Below are 22,958 nucleotides of genomic sequence, written 5' to 3'. Positions count from 1 at the left end.
GACATCTCAGTTCAGAGATATTAAATATTGGCTCAACAAATATTGGAAGTGGTAAATCCAATTCCTTGGTCATTACTCTAGAAATATAGTCCAGAGTTGGAGGAAAGTCTATTCTATTAATTTGTTTATTTATATCCTATCCTAAAAACAACAAAACATGCGTCTGACGAAGTGGGTATTCACTCATGAAAGTTTATGCTCCAATACATCTGTTAGTCTTAAAGGTGCCACAGAACTCTCTGTTGCTTTTTACAGATCCAGACTAACACGGCTACCCCTCTGATACTTAACAAAAACAGTGTGACTCAAGTTTTACATCATACTAGTCTATATAATCATGTATTACTAATTACCCTCATCTTCCCTCCCTGTTTCTCAGCACCAGCTCTAGTATCTTATCTTAGATCCTAAGCTTTTCATGGCAGTGATGGTGTCCTTCTGTATCTTTGAACCACATCTGGCACAATGGGGCCACATCCTGAGCATGACTTTTTGGAGCTACTATAATAAATATAATTAGTAAGATCAGTATCTCAATCATCTAAGCAGAAATCCATTGCTCTTGTATTCATTATTCTTTTATTACTTTTTAAAAGAAAACTTTGTGCTTAGTTCTGTTCAGAGATAAAAAATAAAAAAGGACAATATGACATAGAGAATGCAGAACAAGCATGAAAATACACCACCGTATATAGGAGCACAGCAAATGGAAATGGATGCAGGAAAAAGACAAAGGAAAATTGTATCACTAGTGTTGTCGAGCTATGAGTGTTTTGTGTGGGAACAGTGGGTTTCTCACTCACACCAATTCAGCATAGGGAGTAAGAATAGGCACAATTGAGGTTGATTTCTTTCTTAAACAATTTGTTTAAATGTAAAATTCCAATAAATAAGGTAGATTAGAGGTACGTCTACACAGCAATTAAATACCCCTGCTGGCCTGGGTCCGCTGACTCCAGGGCTCCAGCTGCAGGGTTAAAAATTGCTGTTTAGATGGTTGGGCTCGGACTGGAGCCTGGGCTCTGGGACCCTTCCCCTCTGCAACCACTGTAGAGTTTTGGAAGAAATTCTGTATTATTAGGGTTGGGTGGCAGTTTCTTTTGCAGGGCGAAAGTTTGCTGCCTGCCTTAATCTCTCTAAATAAAATAAACTCTTGAGGCAAAGTTGCTCCCTGACAGCGAGGGATTGATGTTTTGGTTGAGATTCTTGAAAAAAAGGTTTTACCTGCACACTATTTGACCACCTCTCTTCAAAGACTGGTGGATACAGAGCAAAATATAGGTTACAGTAAGAAAATACCCAAACACAGCATCAATGATTTCTACTCCAATGGAAAACCAACCTGCAAGCCTCCAAAATCTGCAACCAGTTGGTAGAGGGGTGAAAATAATATAATAAAGTAACTAGAAGGATTTCTCTTGTGAAAACACGGAGTCCATCACCATATTATCTAAGAATTATATAGGGAAATTAGATCTACATGATGAGCTCAAAGGTGGGGTTTTCTCAAAGGACTCTTCTACCTTTTGTAATTCCCACCCAGGTTTTAGGAAGACCTGCTAGATCATATTATATACATCTATATCTATATAGTGTGTGTGTGTGTAACAATCTGATCCAATGTACACTGAAGTCACTGGGAGTCTTCTCAGTGATTTCAATGACATTGGAATGAGGTCTTTGGTGGGAAAGCCACAAGATGCATGGTCTTTTCTGGGGAATCTCTGTGGGACTAAAGGAGGAATGATGTGTATCCATCTGCTTCCACCTCTGACCTGCCACACTGCTCCTAGCTCACCCAATTCTTCCCACCTTATGTGGATAGCTGTTCTCCAGAGAGGGTGCTGCGAGGTCCATAGGCAGGTGGAAGACAATGCCACAGAAGTGGTTGATTCCCTTTTTCCATGTGGGCAGAGAGATCTGTGTGCAGCTTGTCCCTCTTTGTACAGATATGAAGGGGAGAGGGCAATCTGGGTCTGACTATGTTCTCAGGTATACCAGTTATTCCAGTAAAGCTTGTGATGCAAATCTTGAAGTCCTCCAATTGTTCTCTATTCTTCTTGAAGACAAACTCCTATTGAAGGCTATGAAATTTTGCTTGAGTAAGTACAGTGTAAAAACAGAGTGAAGATGTCAGGATTTGATCCAAGGAGAGCAGAAAATTGGTCTCTACATTTTAATCTGACCTTTAAAAAAATCTATTTATAGTTTGTTTTTTATAAAAAGAGAACAAATGTAACATATTTTACTGAGTAATAATTTTAGTTATATTTGTTTTTTTTCATATTTGGTCTGGTTCTGTTTCTAAGCTATTTCCTTTCAGACACTGAGCTAGACACTCAGCTGACATATACTGGCATAGCTCCATTGAAGTAACTGGGGCAAAGACAATCTAAACAAAGTGAGGATATGATCCCATATATTTACTGTTGCAGCTAATGACATCAGGAAACAGTTTAGAAGCTTGCCTCTCCCATTGTGCCCACAAATTGAGAGAGCTCTTGTGCCTACAATTATTTGTGAGTTCAATTAATGTCTCCATTAATGCTCCAACAAAGAACTTGATTGTACTCACACTTCCGGTACTTATCTGCGTGCATTAACTGCACCTACAAATTCTTACAGACAAAACCTCCTAATCCCTGGTTAAGGCTGCACTAAAAAATTGACCTTCAATGTGAAGCTTCTTGACTTCTTGAAAATAATTTCCCTCTTAATTCAGCAGAACTGCAACTGGTGACGTTAACCAAGATTAAAACAATTTTCATAGTTCTGTTCTGTCCTTAATCACTCTACCAGTTAACTTCATCACTTCCTTTTTATACCAGTGTATGAGATGCAAAAATCAAAAAGAGACCCTTACTTCCAGTAAAGCGATCTCTCATTGCACAGATAAAATATATTAGAAGGAGCTTTCTCCCTATTCAATCACTGCTACAAATACTCCTCTTAGAGGAGCAGCACAGAATATCACTTCTGTGTTCTATTTCTGGCTCTGCCAACCTGCTGTGTAACTTTGGGTAAGTCACTTCACCTCTGTGCCTCTTGTGTCCCTGTAACAGAGTGGCATCCACCTCTCATGAATGCCCTCTTCTGGTCAGGTGCATCTGTTGTCTTTTCTCCATTTCCTCAGCTCATGGTGCCTCCTGTCAGCCGCTGTGTTTATCAGGCGGGTCTTTGGTGACTCAGCCCTTTGGCCAAGTCACACTGTCCATACACGAACCCCCTTCCCGGGTGCACAATCCAAAATGTCCCCAATGTCCTACAGCCCTCCCTGGGCTCAGTCCTTTAACAGTCCAACAGGACCCATCACAATACCTTGGCTTGGTCCAGCAAGGTTCCTACTCTGGAATTGAGCAGCACCCTGAGGGCTTCTTCCCTGGCGACTCCTTGCATTTACTTGAGTCCTCAGTGACCCCAGACTTCCTGTTAAGCCACCCTTCTTGGATTCAGTTTGCTGACCACAACTCCCTGCTGAGTCAGTCCCAGTGCGGCCCTCTCCCTTCGGGTGTGACAGTTCTAAATCCCTTCCTTAGGGCATAGCCACTTCTTCCAGCAGCTGACTGGAGGGACCCAGTCCCACCTCCTGCTCTGTGCCCCAACCCACAGACCCTTTAAATATAGCAGCACATGCTGCGTTCTTTTACTAATTGCTGCTTTACATTTCCATGGACCACTTCCCCATAGCCTGTCTTAGTTTTCCATGGTTTTCAGGGAAGACAGTATTCTATTTGCTGCATCCTAAGAGCATGACAATGGGTGATGCTGTATTGGTATCAGTTCTGGTCAATATCTATATAATAAATTCAGATTCTTCAATACCCATCTAGAGTGACCAGACAGCAAGTGTGAAAAATTGGGACAGGGGGCAGGGGGTAATAGGTGCCTATTGTAAGAAAAAGCTCCAAATATCGGGACTGTCCCTATAAAATTGGGACATCTGGTCACCCTACCCATGACCAAAGAACTTGGAGCATCTTAGAAAAGAGTAACTAAGAACATGATTTATGGCAAATTAAGGAATGTACCTATATAAATTAGAACGTGGGCACAGATACACACAGCATCCCACATCATTATACAACAAAAGACATAGGAAAATAAATAGGAAAAAAAGGAATCTTGAGTTTCACCATTAAATTGCCTCTCATAAGTAAAGGCCCTGCTTTCTCAGACTTTCAAAACTGTACATAGATGGTCAGAAGCTTCAACCCTACTACCACCATGGATTATAGAGACACAGAAGTCCTTCAGGCAAATAGTATTGAAAGCCTTAAATGATATAGAACCTAAGAATCAGACCTCGAATTGCTTTTGAATTGCTGAAATATAAAGTATGCCTGTTGCAGAGTCAGCATGTGCAGACTCAGACTGTCTCTCTTCCACTGGAAGAAGTAAATGTTACCAACTTCTAAATACTGTCAAGTATGAAGCAACACAAAGCAGTGATTCATTTTTCTGAACCTCAGAAACAAAGATTCAGACTCAAATAAAAAACGTCTCGTGGTCTGTTAATAGGGTGTACCACCAGTATTACCATTTTTGTAAAACTCCAAAGCTGCTATTTCCTTTTTAGGAGAAAGAAAGAAAAGAATTGGATTACTACAAACCCTGTAATGCTCATAATATGCACCCCAATATTTTCCATTTGAATATAAGTGCAGGGTAAATATTGGACAAGCAAAACAACAGGATGAAAGCTTTCAGTTGAAAAATAATGAGTGCCTGCACCACCAAGGATCTGGAGCTGAGTTGTTTTTAGTGGAACTGATTTGATATGAGTCAGCATTAACTAATATTTTTAAAATGTTGCAGGGCTTCAGAAAAAACATTAAATTATTATTGAAGGCTTGAGCTAACGCCTTATTTTTGTTCATTCACCACATATCGGCGGCTAAGAAAACTTCATGCCTTTTCAGTAACTTACAACATGCCACTTACATTAAGTTGCCTATGCCTGTGACACAGCCAGTGGACTTTAATGGAGATTTCAGTTCTCTCTGCTTCAGCAAAAGTAGCAAAGCAATCAAATCAAGCAACATTAATGTTACATTGACTTCAATGGAAGTTGCATCTGCATAGAAAAACACAGAAACTTGGCCCATGGTATTTAATTCAAGATGAGTGAAAAATGTATACTCAATCCACACATTTTATGTAGCAATACAAACGTTTCCATTGCCCTTGTATGTAGAGCTCCACACTTCTCACTGAAGTACGTGAGTTCTGTTGCTAGTTTTAGTCTCTCTAACTGGGCGAGAGCAAAGGCAAAAGACTCAGAAGAGATAGCGTGTTCAATTTTTATGAGTAAGGCTACGTTTTAGTCACGGGTATTTTTAATAAAAGTCATGGACAGGTCACGGGTAATAAACAAAAATTCATGACCCATGACCTGTCCTTTATTTATATTAAAAAATACCTGAGATTACCTTGGGGGTGGGGTGGGGTGGGGGGGAGGGTGTCTCGGGGAGGGTTTTGGGCGGGGAGCTGCTGAGGGGTGGCTGCCCGGGGCCAGCGGCATCGGCTGCCTGGACCAGCAGATGGCAGCTGCTCCGGCCAGCCGGCCAGGGACCACTGCCTGCAGACACCGGAGCAGGGGCTGCTCCAGCCAGCCAGCTGCGGACTGCTGCCCGGGGCTGCAGGAGCAGGGGCTGGTGTGGCTGCCCTGAGGGTACCTAAGCAGTTGGCCCTGGGGTCAGCCAAACTAGCCCCTGCAGAAGTCATGGAGGTCGTGGAAAGTCCACAACCTCCGTGGCAGACCCTGAGCCCTTATGAGTACACCATATACTGCCCCTTAATGGGAATGCCACAGTGATTCCTTTTGCCAGTGCAGAAATCATTGTTACCGAGTGTATGTGCTCTTATTTTTACAAGACACAAATGACAGTATACACTGGGGCAGTATGGAAGGAAGTGTGAAGAAGGGAAATGTGAAAAGGAAACAGGCAGAATGGAAGATGAAGAGAGCTCCATTGACTTCAGTTCTCAGATTTCATTAAGACGCTCCATGGGATTCCTGGAAGCCATCCTCAACCAGGAAGACATGGCATGACAGGGAGGGAGCCTTTGGTAGAGTAAAGTGAAGTGAAAATGTGTAGATACTTACAATGTTAAGGACAAAGTAGATTAGACAAAGAGTATTTTACCCATTGTTCTCATGAATTAAAATTAATAAAATACTGCAAACTGCTATGAAACTGATGGAAGTGAAAGAAGATGCTGGACCAAGTTCTTTGCCTCAAAAAGTTAAAAGTCTAAGGCAGGAGTGGGCAAACTTTGTGGCCCGAGGGTCACATCGGGGAATAGAAATTGTATGGCGGGCCAAGAATGGTCACAAAATTGGGGTAAAGATGTGAGAGAGGGTGCGGGCTCTGGGGTGGAGCTGGGAATGAGGAGTTTGGAGTGTAGGAGGATGCTCTGGGCTGGAATTGAGGGGTTCGGAGGGCGTGAGGGGGATCAGGGCTGGGGTGCAGGTTCCGGCTGGGGATGTGGGCTCTGGGGTGGGGCTAGGGATGAGAGGTTTGCGGTGCAGGAGGGTGCTCCGAGCTGGGATCAAGGGGTTTGGAGAGCGGGAGGGGGATCAGGGCTGGGGCAGGGGGTTGGGTGTGGGGAGAGGCTCAGGGTGTACAGGCTCTGAGCAGCGCTTACCTCAAGTGGCTCCCAGAAGCAGTGGCATTTCCCTTCTCTGGCTCCTATATGGAGGCGCGGCCAGGCGGCTCTGCACGCTACCCCATCTGCAGGCACCGCCCCTGCAGCTCGCATTGGAGCATGTAGGAGCCAGAGCGGGGCCATGCTGTGGCTTCCGGGAGCCGCATGGTACAGCCCCGACCCTGCATCCCATCTGGAGTGCCAGAGCAGGGCTGAGCCATGTGGTGCGGCCCCGACCTTGCACCCCGGCCAGAGCGGGGCCTAGCTGTGTGGTGCATCCCTGACCCAGTGCCCCAGCCGGAGCGGGGGCCAGCTTAAAACAGTGTGTGGGCCGGAATTTGCCCACCCCTGGTCTAAGGGTATGTCTACATTACAAGTGCTACAGCAGCACAGCTGTGGCATTGCTGCTACACCGCCATAGCACTGAAGTGTAGACTCTTGCTACAGTGATGGAAGGGGTTTTTCTGTCACTGTAGTAAATCCACCACTTAAAGAGGCAGTAACTAGGTTGATGGAAAAATTCTTCGTTGACCTAGCAGCGTCTATTCTGGGGCTTCGGTCAGCTTAACTACACAGTTATATTGCCCCAGGAGCAAAAGCAGGGACTGAGTTGTGGCTCAGAGACTTGCAATCAGTTCCTGCTTTCCTGTGCCAACTCTTTTCCTGGTACAGATTATTTCCCTACCAGGCTAAGACATGCAGGCGAGCATGGCCGGGAGAGAGCCAGGGCCCCATCCACCTCTTGTGTAAAAGGAAGAGTAACAGCTCCAAAAGTGTTAAACTTAACCCCACCCCTGCCCTGACCCTGTTTTATGACCTGTAATATGGGTAGCTTCCTTAATCCCCTGCATGGGCATGTAGGCCAGTTTTGGACTGAACACCGATGACAGCATATGAATGGCAGATTAAAATTCTGAACAAAATCACTTATCCCTTACAAATGATAGCAAGCAACATAATCACCTCTTCTGGGATAAAAGTCAAGTGTATTTATTGCTTCATATCTGACCAGCATGAAACCTTCTATCACAGAACCTTTCAAGATGCCTTGTCTATACTATCCATAGACACATTTGCTTTTTTTCCCTCCCTCACACAACTCTTTGAAAAGGGTTTGCATCCCATAAACAAATCAAGGCACTCACAATTTAGGTGTCTGGGAGTTTTCTTATGGAAATATTAAGACTCAGAATGAACAGTTATGGTTCTGCCAATGATTTTCTTTAATATATTATCTTTTGGGATTGTCCAACTAAAACCAACATTCTCATCCAAGCTTTAGGATGCATTCTTGAATGATATCCATGAAATAAGAAACAGAACGCATAGCTGAGTGGTTCCAGATTCTGAAGGGTAGAAGAGTGTTTTGAGAACTAAAAAGGAAAAAATGTCTAAAGTGAGTTTACAGCTGCAGAAAAGCCTTTATGGGACATTTTTATTATGAAACATACATGTATTAGATCAATTGGATCACCAAAGAAAATTCCCAAACCTAGTACATTACTGTATGTATAACGGAAAAAAAAACATTGGAGTCAATATTCGCTTACAATGTGTTGGAGAAAGATTTATAGTATAGCACTCTAACAAAAATGCTAGTGTATTTTCATCTTTGATTCTTCTCCTCAGTTAATTTTTTTATTACATTATTATGGAAATAATGTGATAGAAAGAAAAACAAGACATAAATGAGTGAATGACTTGGCTTAAGATATATAAAACTACATTGAGGTTTGAATGTTATTTGTTAGATCATGCCTCATGGTATAAAATAAACTGGGAAACAGGAAAGGTCTGTGTGTAATTTGTATTTTATTTAAAGCATTTTTTCCTCTAGAATACTAAAATTCCTTGTGTAAGGCTGTGGTTCAGAGTCTGAACTTTCTCAGGTTTGTGAAACACTTATCTTTTCCCTAGTCCATAAGGACTGCAGATGGGTTGTCCTTGTACAGTATACAGTATCCACCTGCACTTCATTAGAGAGCAGCATTTGTACATGCCACACCACAAGATCATCATGATGACATAGCAGCTTCAGAGAACAGCGTGACTAGGGTTTTTTTGGTTTGGTTTTTTTTGGGGGTTGTTTTTTGTTTTGTTTTTTTTAGCTCTTGTATCACAGAGGATCTGGCAACCAGTTACCTCCTGACACCGTTTACAGCATATATTGGTCGATTCAGTCCTTTATTGCATCTGCTCTGGGAATTAAAGAAAGCAGTTCAAGGCAGTAAGGTAAGTGCTATTGCATGTTTTAACTATAACGTTCAGCTATTTAAATGAAGCTGTAATGGGGACATGAAAAATGTCAGAACAAGTTTGCCAATTTGTAAATTGAACACAAATCAGCAGTTTTTGTGTATTTAATTTCACAGTGTGCTTACAATAACCCCGTGCTGCATGCATTAGTGGTGAACTTTTTTACATATTTGGGAAGGGAAACTTCATACACAGTAAAAGGAAAATTTAAAAATACCACTCATTTCAATTAGCCCTCCAGCGGTCTGTTAGTAACAACGCCTTATCAGTCCTCTTGATGTGTTAAATCATTATTGTACTATTTAAATAGGAGGATGCAGAATAGAAACATTTAAATAATTAGTTTGGCTGTTGATGAAAGGTAAAATGCTAGACAGTTTGAAATTTTCATTAAGTTGTCATTTAAATTTGTTGAATACCCAATTAAATATTTTAATTTCCTTTTATACACCATAGCCAGCAGAGTGAAACTGATATTGCCGAATCACAATATTTTTAATATTGAATATATTTAATTGTTTTCATGACAATTAAACAATATAATGAATGTACTCAATTTTCAAAATATTTTAAAGAGTTTTTGCCACTTTCTCTATTCCACTCCGGTGAGTTTTTTTGAAGTTTGTGGCGATCCAATTTACCATTGTCTGCATTTGCTGTGCAGCTTCCCTACTGTGTGCTCAGGTATTTTACAATGAAACTTGTAAAACAACAAAAAATAATTTCTACAAAAAATATTTCCAGCACAAGACTCGCATGTTTGAACAAACTCTGACCTAATTCAAAATCATATGGTCCAGGGTAACATTTTGAGTATATATAATGATCTCTTTTTTTACATTTTTGATAGACTTTTTTAGATCCACTTATTAAGACTCTGGCAATAAGCAAGATAATTGTTCTACATAATATTTACTTTATCGTGATAAAGTATTTATACTGTATGTATGTATGTATATGTGTGTGTGTGTATACACACACGTGCACCATACTATATTTTATACAGATATACAAACACATTCATATGAATCATACGCCACCTCATTTTTAACATTTAGTTGATTACATTAATCCATATAAATTTAGTTTAAATCTTGACATTATTTCTAGTGTTTTGCATCATATTGAATATTGCATGTTCTTTGAAGCAAGTGTCCTATATATGGAATTAAGGGGAAAAAAACAACTAAGAACCATTAAAAGTACAAATTAAAACCAGAAAAGCAATGAAAGATACAGTTAAAGCAGACTATTCATTCTTCTATATTAATAGGCCTTTACTTTTGCCAAAAACAATGCAAACATGTCAGAGAATATTACTGTAAGACCAAAGAGTGCCAGTCCAAATTGTTGGCCATAGCTCTGACTTTCCACGCTTGTAGAGAAATAGTAAGACCTCCCATCTTGAATGTGTTTACACAGAGGGGACCAGCCAGATTTTCAGCTGATGTAAATCAGTGAAGTTCCATTGACTTCAGTGAAGTTGTGCCTATTTACACTGGCTGGGGACCTGTGCCATATTTTGCATTTGATTTAGTATGTTCTTAGACAATAGTGGCTAACAGACAAATAAAACCATACTTGTAACTCACATTTGAAAATCTCCCCAATGGTATGTCTACCCTACTGTATCTAATTAGGTAATATTGATTGGATAAGTGCCTAATTAAAGATATTTAATTGATCTCCTCGATCAAAGCTAAGGCAGAACAGAGAAACTTAAATTCATTGATCGGAGATACCATAACACCACTTTAAAAACTCTCACATTCTGTTGGAGGGTAGATTAACAGGACCTGCTTGGAGATATTTTAATTCAAGGATTATTTGCCCACTAGAATATAACATGGCTTTTAGTGAGCCAACAAAAGCCAGGGAACAAACGTAAGGCATATGTGCTGTTCTTAACTAAATTGCAAGCACCACAGGAGTTCTCAATTGTTTGTGTAGCTCTGAGCATATTGTCACCAGATAAATCATAAAAACAACATCTTATTCTGCTGGAGTTTTCCATGGATCTTAGATCCATGTCTGATGCTACTGTGCATACCAAGTTGCATATGGATATGCTCTGAAATTACTTGGGAACAAGAGGACAATTGAATTGTTTTTTTATTGTTTTGCATCACATTCTGAATTGTAGTTAAAACACAGTGGGCCGGGTCTTCAGCTGGTGTGACTCAGCCTAATGCTACACTGATTTACACCAGATGTGGGTCTGACCCACTGTGTGAATTGATAGTGGGATTGTATGTGTATACACATGCTTATATAAATATTTTAAAACACTAACCAGTTAAAAGTTACAAGGGACCACCCTTATTAAGCAGTTTCCTGTCTCAAGACCGCATCCCAAGTATGCTGAGAACAATTTTGCTTCACCTGGATTAGACGACCGACCACCTGTGTTAAGCAAGTGGGTTATTGGCCCCTTGGATGGTTGCTTAAAATAAATTTTACTGTGTACCATATTCATTTTTATCTAAGTGTGAAAAATGGGAATCTGCAAGGTCATTTATATAAGTATATGACCAATTTATTCAGTGGAGAGAGAGAGAGAGAGAGATTTTCAGAGCCAGCTCTTCTCCTAGGCCTTCCAAATATGATGTGGATTTGCATACAAGTTTCTTAGTCACAAACCTAATTGGCACTTTTATAAATTAACTTTAATTAACTCAATCTTCCTTTTCAGTTTTTATGCATAATTTTATATGGTAAAATTAAAAGTAATATCAAGGAAAATAAATACAAAATTATAACTGTTTCCCCCCCCCACCATATAGGGACAAGACACATTTCAAAGATGCATCTAAGCTCTCTACCTTTCTTACTGGTATTGATCAGTGGCATTTTCTGCTATTACGACTATGATATGGGATATTATCCAGACCCAGATGACCCTTATGTTCATTCAATGATGGGGCCATCTACAGCGGTCTGTGCCCCAGAATGTAATTGTCCTGAAACCTATCCATCTGCAATGTATTGTGATGACCTCAAATTGAAAAGCATCCCAGTTGTACCTGCTGGAATAAAATACCTTTATCTCCGAAACAATATGATTGAGGGCATTGAAGAAAATACATTTGACAATGTAACAGACCTGCAGTGGCTGATCTTAGATCACAACCATTTGGAAAATTCAAAAATTAAGGGAAGAGTCTTCTCCAAACTAAAGAGTTTAAAGAAATTGCATATAAATTATAACAATTTGACTGAAGCTGTTGGACCACTTGCTAGTACCATGGATGACCTGCAACTTAGTCACAACAAGATCACAAAAGTCAGCGCCAATGTACTGGAGGGGCTGGTGAACCTGACTGTCTTTCACCTACAGCATAACCAGCTGAAAACAGACTCTGTTTCCGGGGCTTTGAAAGGCCTGAAGTCACTTTTATATCTTGACTTGAGCTCCAATCAACTTACAAAGCTACCAAAAGGACTGCCTCCTGCTTTACTCATGCTGTATTTTAACGACAACCAGATCACCAACATTCCTGATGAGTACTTCCAAGGTCTTAAGGCCCTGCAATATTTACATCTGTCTCACAATCGGTTGACAGATGGTGGAATACCAGGCAACGTTTTCAATATCTCCTCCCTAGTTGAGTTGGATCTCTCCTTTAACATGCTGAAGAGCATTCCAACAGTCAATGAGAACCTAGAAAACTTCTACCTCCAAGTCAACCAAATTAACAGTGAGTCACATTTGCATATTTTAATGTAATTAATAATACAGTTAATGCCACTCCCTGCCTAGGCCACAGGAGATCCATAGATAGTGACACATCTATCAAAGCTAGGCATGTTCTCTCCCCATGTTTACCAGCTTTTGCTTACCAGCTTTTACTTATCAGTTTTGTATTTTTCCATTTGAAACCCAATTTTGGGGGCGGGGGAGGTTAACCTTGTTTTGAACTGAGCCGAAATTAATGTATCATGCCAACAGTCATTTTAAGCACTGAAAGAAGGGGTCAGATGGGAAAGGGGGGAAGGTGGTGATACTCTCCTTGGGGCCACCTACAAAATAGACTCCATCCATTTGAGTCACTGAAATGGACACCACTCATATTGGATTGTGCTCCCTGACCTTCAGTGTGTTCCTAGAGCTTGGATCCCCTCACTGGAGCTTCAGTATGTCCTGGGACTCTGCTAGGTTCCTTGAGCTTGGCTCTTTCTTAACTGGGAGGGTGGGGGGGGGGGAAATGAATGATGGAACTCATCCAAATACCATCCTCTTGTGACACCAAAATGAAATCTCACTCACAGTAAATTCTGGAGATCTGGGATTTTATCTCTCCTTTCTTATGTGAAATAGTTAACAAATGTTGACATTTAAATTGTCATTATTGGGTATGTGAGTTAACACCTCATTGAGTTTATACTGCTCAGAGAGACTGCTGTAGGCTCTCTTCAGTTTCATGTAGACATCTCTGTGTATAATTTTCATAATCAGGTCTCGATTTTGGCAGACAATTGTGCATTTACTATGAATTACTAATTAAAAAATTAAGGCCAATATTTTCAGAGATTTGCATCTATAGTTGAGCACCTAAATCCAAGCAGGACCAGCTTTCAGGTGTGCTAAGCACCTGCAGTTCTCCATCCATGAAGCCTAACTGAGAGCTGAAAGTGTTCAGTTCTTCAGAAAGTTGGGCCTACAGTGTTTGGGTATCCAAATCAAAGGGGCATGATTTTCAGGAATGCTGAGCATTCAGAGCTCCCACTGAAGACAATGAGAGTTGTGTATTCACCTTGATAAATTGGGCCTTTCAGAGCCAACTTCTCTTCCACCCTGCAGCCCATGCTACAGGTAAATATTGTAAGAGAGCCTTGCACAGGGGGTAAAGGGCTACTGATGATCTACCCCAAAAGTTTTAGATAGCAAAAACAATATTTAAAAACTGATGGACTACATTTCAAACTATACTTATGTTTTTAAAAAAGTCACTTATACTGAGACCCAACATAAAACTATTTATGTTAAGGAACTCTTTCTTGTGTCCTTCATTTTCTGAGTCATATTTAGCAATGATCAGACAATGTTTGTATTGAATGTCACTTTGTCTCAGAGTTCATCTGTTCCATGCAATTGGGCCCTAGCCCTAACATGAAACCATAACTGGATGTGACAGAGTAAAAATAATATTAATGATATGTAACAATTAAACAGTGCTTTTTACCTTCTAAATACTGAATAATAATTTCCACTAAATGATTGTGATTTGATACCAAGATTGGACATAGCAAGTAAGCTGCTAGAGAGAGAGAGAGAGAGAGAGAGTGAGAAAGAATCATTTTGAATGCAAATTCTTGCTACATTACTAGAAAGAAAACAAAACATTTCTCAAAATTAGTGTCTTCAGGCCTTCCTTAGGTCACTTTGCACTGCCTGCTGCAGAAAATGGCTTCAAAGCATGTAATTGGCCTGGTATGAGGGAATCCTAAATTGGTATCAAAACAGAGTAGCCTGTTAAGAGCTGATGTGGACATATATAGACACACAGCAATTTTGTAACACAGACAGCTTTACACTAGCTAATCCTGTCCCCACCCCACTGCATGGAGCATGCTGGGGTTACCTGTAGGCCAGGAGTGAGGCACTCTGGGATGACAATTGAGTGCAATGAATTCCACTGATCCCAGGACAATGGAAAAAGTCCTACATGACCATTTTAGCTGGTGTAAATTAATAGCTAGGTCTCCCAGCTAATATAGGATCATTGGAGGCTTATAGGCACCTTTGTCCCCTCCAGTTCTTAAACTCAGTGCAGCTGAGGATTGAGCCTTCTTAGTTTAAATATCCTATTTTTAGCAAGGTTGCTCGAGTGTGGATTTTCCTATTTAACCTAGGTCACAGTTTGTACCCAGACTTTGCTAGGCCATCGGGTTCTTGAGTTAGTCACTGGAGCTGCAGTTTGGGTAGAAACAACCTGGGAGCATTTCACATTTCTTTGTGTTAGTGCAGAAAAAGAAATGTAATTTTTTTTCCAAATACAAAATGTATTCAGTAAACAAAATATAATAAATCAATTGAATCAAGTTAAGTACAGTCATAGGGCTAGATCCTTGGCTCCAGCCCAATTCCACTTGGTGCAATACCTTGGAAAGCAAGAAGTGGGCAGACATGACTATTTTTCACCTTTATGGCTTCTCCCAAGTCTTCCCAGTGTTACAGCTGGCCAGGGCCATTCCAGCCCGACACATGGTAGAGCACCCCTGAGATCAACATCAGCCCTGAGATCAACATCTTTTCAGCCTCTTTCACCAGCCGGGCCCCCAGTATACCTCCCTTCACTTGGGGGCTACAAAGGGTGGTGATGAAGAGCTGAAAATGCTGGACCCAAATCACTGTGGATTCTCATATGCCAAAGATAACCTCGAGTATCTAGCAAAAGTGTCTTTGAGACTCCATTTGTGCAGCAGCCAAAGCAGTTCAGTGGTACAATAATCTAGCCTATAGACAAAATTTCCATATGTCATTTTTCATTTGAAAAACACGGAGATTAACTAAAGCCCTAGTGATCAGACTATATGTGGGTGCAGTGCAGGAAAATCAACCTCTGCACCAGTCCATTAATCCTAGGGGCTGAATTAATAACCACAGCCCTTTTGTGCTGGTTCTGCATGGAGTGAGTTCTGGGGCCACTTCATTTTGTGTAAACACTGGTCTTCCCCTGGTCCATTCCAGGTCTGCCCCCAAAATGATTTTGTACAGAGGCCTATGCAAGATTGGTTCAGACACCATTTCAATGGAATACAGAAGCAATCCTGCCTGGCAACTTGGCCAGCCAAAACTGGTCAGAAAATAGTTTTTTATACTCCCATTCCCCATTATGGGCTGGTGAGTGCAGGGGATGTGACATAGAAGTACCTGGTCATGGTGTATGACGAGAGATGTAGTTTGGCCCAGAGAATCCAGTCCATAGAGGAGACTGGGAGCATACGTCACCTGAAATACAACTTCCCTCAGGCACTGCAGTGCCATTTCAAATCAAAATATTTTGGCTTTCAGACAAATACTGAAAAAAAAATTGGGTTTTGTGGAATTGGTATTTGGATGAAATAGCTACTTTTCCCATGGAAAACAGACACTTTTGTGAATAATTTGATTTAGTTGAAAACCCAACTTTCTGTCAACACACAGTTTTGATGGAAAATGTCCAACCTGTCCTAGTCACTATCTCTATGTCGGGCTTCAGTGACAAGGAGGTGAATTGCACCTCGCTGGCAAAATTCCGGACACATCTCCATGCACAGGGATCCCAGAAAGTCAAGGAGAGCTATGCTCATGTTACAGTCACAACGTTTTCCAGTAGTTACAATATACAAATGTTTCAATGTTTGTCTGGGCAACTTCAGAATGTTCTGGGGATTTCCAGAAACAAAACACATCAGAACATTATTGGAGAAGTGTTTGCAATATTTGTCTCTATAATATTGGAATTTCAGGTGCTAATGCACATGACTATATTAGAGTGGTCTTATACTAAAGAGGGACTAATTGTTATAGATGTTTCATAAGTAAGGGTGGCAGGTGCATTCAGAAAACCCTCAGTCATATAACTACAACAGAAAGGTGAACACACTAAAAAAGCCTCTCACAATTTGACATTTATATGTTCTGTATATGACATGTAAAAATGTAGAAGTTGTGGACCAGAAGCCTGATGGAAGTCAACAGGAGCCTTTCCTTTGACCTCAGTGAGGACTGGCTCGGGCCCCAATTTTCAAAGTGGTCTCAATCTTATCCCAATACAATGTACACCATTTTGTATGCAGTCATTCACACATGCAAATAATACATGTACATATGATACAGTTTACAACCACACATGGAGTTTAGATATGCAATCAGGTAGTTAAATATCTATTCATTAATACATGCAAAGCTTATATTTCAACCAAGTGGCAGTCTTTGTACTCACAAAAGATAATGTTGAAAATTCTATGTTCAAATTTAAGAGCCATTTTTTAAAATGTGACCCTTAAAATCATTGACTGCCATTAATTTTGCTTCCCTAAGCAAGAAAAATAAATGAAAAGATTAGCCTTTAAATTCTTGTATGTGTTTATCTGTTCAGTTGACAAATTACAGCCAAATTGTCTGCAGTTTAGCAGACCTAATCATTGGAATATATTGTAGAAACTTTAGATTAAATGAATGAATAAGAACTCTTGAGCAGTTTTGTGTTTTTTACTAATAGGTGCAAATTCAGTAACCAGGAGAGGTTCTGGACAGATACAGGGATGAATCCTCCCACAAAAGACATGAAAAGACCTTGGATTGCTCCCTGGCTGGAATAGATTGAGGGTCCTTTCCTGGTCCCTGACTCCTTTTGGGTAGGAAGTGTGGCAAACTCCCTGCATAACATAACACATCCAATCCCTTCCATGCACAGTGAACTGCACTGATGCCACAGTCAAAGGTTCCTTCTTAGCTATGGAGGAAGTGGCTGTATTCGCCCCATGGTTTTGATTGCCCTGTTGGAGTCCTGACATGTATTTAACTGCAGTCACAGCAGCATGAAAGATCAAAGTGATACCTACTGTTTCCATAGTTTATGGAGTGTCAAATTTAGTAACAATCTACATAGACCCAATCCTACAAACATCACTCATGCAAATTATTCTTACTTATGCAAATAGGCCTATTGACGTCAGGCAGTATCTCATATCTGGAAGAATATCAGAATCAGCCTGTAAAATCACAGAAGCATAGCACTGGAAGAGACCTCAATAGGGCACTCAAGGCAGGACTAAGTAATAACTGGACCAATCTTGACAAGTGTTCCTCCAACTTGTTCTTAAAAATCTCCAATGACAGAGATTCTGTAATCTCCCTAGGCAATCTAGTGCTTAACTACCCTGATAGTTAAGATTTTTGTTTCTAATGTCCAACCTAAACCTCCCTTGCTGCAATTTAAGCCCATTACTGCTTGTCCTATCCTCAGAGGTTAAGGACAATAATTTTTCACCATCCTCCTTGTAACAACCTTTTATGTATTTGAAAAATGTTATGTCACCACCTCAGACTTTTCTTCTCCAGACTAAACAAACCCATTTTTTTAAATCTCTCCTCAGAGGTCAAGTATGTTTTTTAGATTTTTGCTGCTCTCCTCTGGACCTTCACCAATTTTTCCACATCTTTCCTGAAATGTGGTGCCCAGAACTGGACACATTACTCCAGTTGAGGCCTTATCAACATGGAGTAGAGTGGAAGAATTACTTCTTGTGTCTTGCTTACAACACTCCTACTGATACATACCAGAATGACGTTTGCTTTTTTTGCAACAGTGTTACACTGTTGATTCATATTTAGTTTGTGATCCACTATGACCCCCAGATCTCTTTCTGCAGTACTCCTTCCTAGGCAGTCATTTCCCATTTTGTATGTGTGCAATTGATTGTTCCTTCCTATAGTAGTACTTTGCATTTGTCCTTGTTGAATTTGATCCTATTTACTTCAGACTATTTCTCTGGTTTGTCCGGATCATTTTGAATTTTAATCCTATACTCCAAAGCACTTGCAACCACACCCAGCTTGGTATCATCTGCAAACTTTACAAGTGTACTCTCTATGCCATTATCTAAATCACTGATGAAGATATTGAACAGAACCAGAACCGATCCCTGCTGGACCCCACTCAATATGCCCTTCAAGCTTGACCATGAAACACTGATAACTACTCTCCAACCAGATATACACCCACCTTATAGTAGCTCCATATAGGTTATATTTTCCTAGTTTGTTTATCAGAAGGTCATGTGAGACAGTATCAAAAGCCCTACTAAAGTCAAGATCTGCCACATCTACCACTTCCCCCCTATCCACAAGGCTTGTTACCCAGTCAAAGAAAGCTATTAGGTTGGTTTCATATGATTTGTTCTTGACAAATTCATGTTGACTATTACCTATCTTCTAGGTGTTGACAAATTGATTGCTTCATTATTTGCTCCATTATCTTTTGAGTGCTGAATTTAAGATGACTGATCTGTAATTCCCTGGGTTGCCCTTATTTCTCTTTCTATAGATGGGCACTACATTTGCCCTCTTCCAGTCCTCTGGAATCTGTCCCATCTGCCTTGAGTTTTCAAAGATAATCGCTAATGGCTCAATTATCTCCTCAGTCAGTTCCTTGAGTATTTTAGAATGCATTTCGTCAGGCCCTGGTGACTTGAAGACATCTAACTTGTCTAAGTAATTTGTAACTTGTTCTTTCCCTATTTTAGCCTAAGCTACCTCATTTTCACTGGCATTCACTATGTTAGATGTCTGATTGCTACTAAGCTTTTTAGTAAAAACTGAAATAAAAAAAGGGCAATTAGCACTTCCTCCATTTCCACATTTTCTGTTATTGTCTTTCCTTCCTCATTGAATAATGGGCCCACCCTATCCTTGGTCTTTTTCTTGCTTCTAATGTATTTGTAGAATGTTTTCGTGTTACCTTTTATGTTTCTAGCTTGTTTAATCTCACTTTGTGGTTGGCCTTTCTAATTATGTCCCTACATACTTGAATTGTTTTCTGATATTCATCCTTCAACATCTGACCTACTTTCTACTTTTTTCCACTATAGTTTATATATTACTCTACACTCCAATATGGAGCACCTTTAGTCATGTAAGAATATCCATTATCTCTCCCCCTTCAAAGAGAAGGCCGTACAATATATAACAACAGGGAAATTGCCAGTGGCAGAGTAAGGCAGAATGAAACAGAACTGCTGAGGTAGGCCCCACTTTCTAAAGTAATTAAAAAAAAAATTATTTTGTGAATCCCCCACAAAGCTTCGCCCACTCCCCAATTTTACGTCTCCATTCCTTAGAAATGACCTAAGTTTCCATGTTTTGAAGAGACTCCTAAATCGTGTAGGTGTAGTACTTATATGTTTGGTTCATACGGGCCATATTTTGCCAATGACAATGGAAGATTCTAATGAGCATGAACAAGGAGTCCCCTTGAAGTCCAAATGGGGATATCACCTACCATATTTTTCAGATCTTTTTCTGTCTTGTTTAATACCCCCATCAGGAAAAAGGTTTTTTATCTACAAGGTGCAGCAATTTTCCTAGGTGACTTAAGGGAAGACAGCGTTAGTTAGCCTGAAATGAGGGTTAGGGTGGAATTTTCAAAAGAAATGAATTTCACATTGAGATATAATAAATAAAAAATAAGATATTTAAAAGATAATCCCTAATACAGAGGCCCATTGGCCTGCATCCATCTGCCCTAGTCTGTTTTCACCTGCACATTTCTGTCTCTCTTCATATGTATGCCATCCAGCATTTGCTTTATACCTTTCTTACAATTTATTCAGTATGACCATGCCTTCCTCCCAAACACGCCTGCCAACTGGGTGCTGAGTTCTTTTGAAAATCTCGCCATTTATTTAAGTGTCTAAATGGGAGCTGGACTCTTTTTTAAATCTGGTACCAATCATAGATTCTGAGTACTTGAAAAATCTAGCTCTGAGCTCCTTTGAAAACCCAGCAACTAAGTGTGAGCTTCTCGTCTAATGTAAATCCATGGAGCTCCACTGAAGTCAAGGGAGCTACCACTTTACTCCAGCTAACTATATAGTGCATTGTGTTCAAGGCCACAGATACCTGCTGGCATTAGTCATAGTTTCAGACAATTGTGTCAAATAGACTATTATTATGATTAATTATCATCATTATTTTGTGTTTCAGAGTTCCCACTGAGCAGCTTTTGTAAGGTTGTTGGACCACTAACCTATTCCAGGATCAAACATTTGCGTTTGGATGGAAATAATCTCACTCGATCTGACCTGCCACAGGAAATGTACAACTGTCTCCGTGTAGCTGCTGATATCTCACTGGAGTGAAGTGCCTCCGATTTCCTTATAAGGGTCATAACTATACTGCAGATTTACACCAGCATAACTCTTTAAAATTAGGATGTCTTAACAAAAGTCAATTTGCATATTATCTATTCTGTTTGTTAATATTTAGCATGAACCTGGTGATCCTAACAAAACATGTTTGTGCATATTTTTACAAGTAGTTTCAATTGTTTGTTTCTGAAAACACAAAAGGACCCTATTCAGCCCCCTCCCCCGAATAAATCTGGCTTCCAACTTGGAGGAATATGATCATGATTGTAAAAAGCTATGTGCCTTCAAACACATGCACACAAACATTGGTGTATGCAGTTTTGCTCAGGTTCTCATGGAAATCAGGTGTGTTTTTGGTAGAGTACTGAATGGTAATTTAGGGCTGAACTGTGTATGTACAATATTCATCCTGTTCAACATTAATATTCTAAATTATTCACACCTTTGATATATTTTTAGAAATGGCAAAAGAACAGCATAATACAATTTAGCAATATAAATATGATAAAATTTGTATGAAAATATATTTTCAGAGCCCATTTGAATATGACATTAATGAGACATGAAAGATTATGAAGAAACAAGAACATTTTTCAGGATTTTTAAATTGTTTGTTGTTGTTTTTGTCACTTACCTATATACTTTCATGGAGAGGTTTTTGTCTGCTACCAGTAGAATTGTTATTTCACAGTAAATCATATATACAAGTATTTTTATTCAATTACTTGCATGCTACGTTTAACCAGACTGTAGAAAATAAAACATAGCAAATAGCTCTGTTGTGTCCATATCATTGTCAAATATGTTGCAGTCTTTTATAAACTTGAAAAGGAAGTTCAGGTTAAAACTAAAAATTCTAAGGTATTATATTTTGCTGAATTTATTGTAAGGTTAAATAAACTGTTTTCTGAACTTTGTAGTTTCAAAATGTTTTCAAACATATCATCCAATTATATCCACTAGCACCTGTGTTTACCATTTTGTTCAGGCCTTGTGCACTGAGAACTGCCAGGTGAAGCATGTCTGCTATAATGAACTGTTAAGTAATCATTTGAAATGTATTTATGAATTTTGTGAACATGAAAATGAAATGTATCAGATGTCACAGGCAGTAAGTGTAAGGCAGTGTCAATCTCTTCTGATACAAAGAAACTAGTGCATGCTACCTGGGAATGGGAAGTCAAAGTACTGTGTGTCTTGGAACACACACTAAAATAGGCATGGCATTAACTAAAAGTCAATATGATAGCTTGCTTGGAAACAAGTACTGTCCCATGGATACTATCTGCCTTTTGACTCCTTGATTATAAAACCTTCAAATAAGTACTATCCTAATTTTTAAGGTAGAATCATTCACTCCACCACCACCACCACCCAAAGAAATATCCCTGGAGTACTGCGAACCCTAAACTTCAAAAAGCATGCAACAGGTACTCAAAATCATTAATTACAAAATAATGTTTGTTTGTTTTCTATTTGCCTTCTTTTTTAAGAGCCTTTGATGTTTGTGATGTCAAGCTTTTCTCCACAACATTGAGGGTTAAAAACTTACTTAAAAAAAATTAAATCTGCATTTCTCATGTAATCACAGGACTCCAGCACCTGGGACTTTACAAAAACACCAAATATCGCAGGACACATAATAAAATTTTGAGAGTTGACAACATAGCCCCTTTGTGTAGGATTTGAATTGGTGTATGTTATGGTTTTGATGCCTCCTGTGTTGGCTGATAAGCTATTTCTGCTATACTTTTGTGATGACCACCATTTTGATTGACACAGGACCTCCAGGGCTAAAAGAATGAGGCTTTACAGCTTAAGTTAAATGACAATTCCCTGTAGGTCAGAGATGTAAGACTCATATCCTCTGTGGACTGGGCACTGAGAAGGACCTGTAACATACACTGAACAGTGGGTTACATTGGCTCTTTCTCCTATTATTATTTTCCATATTTCATTAGTTATCTACCACTGTGACTGTCTGACATCATTACAGGGTACTGAGGGGTAGAGGGCACCCCTCCATCAAAGCAATATAGCACTTATGAATCCCCACAACCACTGGAGAATAACCTCCTTTCCACCTCTGAAATGAGAAATGGATAACCAACATCATAGCAGAGAAGGTGGCTTTGGAGAGCAGGTACTCACCCTACTGTTTACTCCCTAAGCTTCATAGAGCACAGTCCTGCAGATCT

The 22,958-nt window shown here is 39.8% G+C and overlaps 1 protein-coding gene across 1 annotated transcript; it reads left to right on the top strand.

The window, feature by feature from the left end:
- Positions 1–8,558: 8,558 nt before the first annotated feature.
- LUM (lumican) lies at positions 8,559–21,672 on the top strand. The gene is made up of 3 exons (XM_034772619.1): positions 8,559–8,880; positions 11,688–12,602; positions 20,597–21,672. Exons 2-3 carry the CDS (start codon positions 11,708–11,710, stop codon positions 20,749–20,751), a joined length of 1,050 nt encoding a protein of 349 aa, XP_034628510.1. The 5' UTR covers positions 8,559–8,880; positions 11,688–11,707; the 3' UTR covers positions 20,752–21,672.
- The last annotated feature ends 1,286 nt before the right edge of the window (positions 21,673–22,958 follow it).

Source organism: Trachemys scripta, chromosome 1 (assembly GCF_013100865.1).
Source record: "Trachemys scripta elegans isolate TJP31775 chromosome 1, CAS_Tse_1.0, whole genome shotgun sequence".
In the NCBI taxonomy this organism is placed as follows: Eukaryota; Metazoa; Chordata; order Testudines; family Emydidae; genus Trachemys; species Trachemys scripta.
Note: the sequence above shows the minus strand (reverse complement) of the source record. Positions and strands in the feature narration are given on the sequence as shown.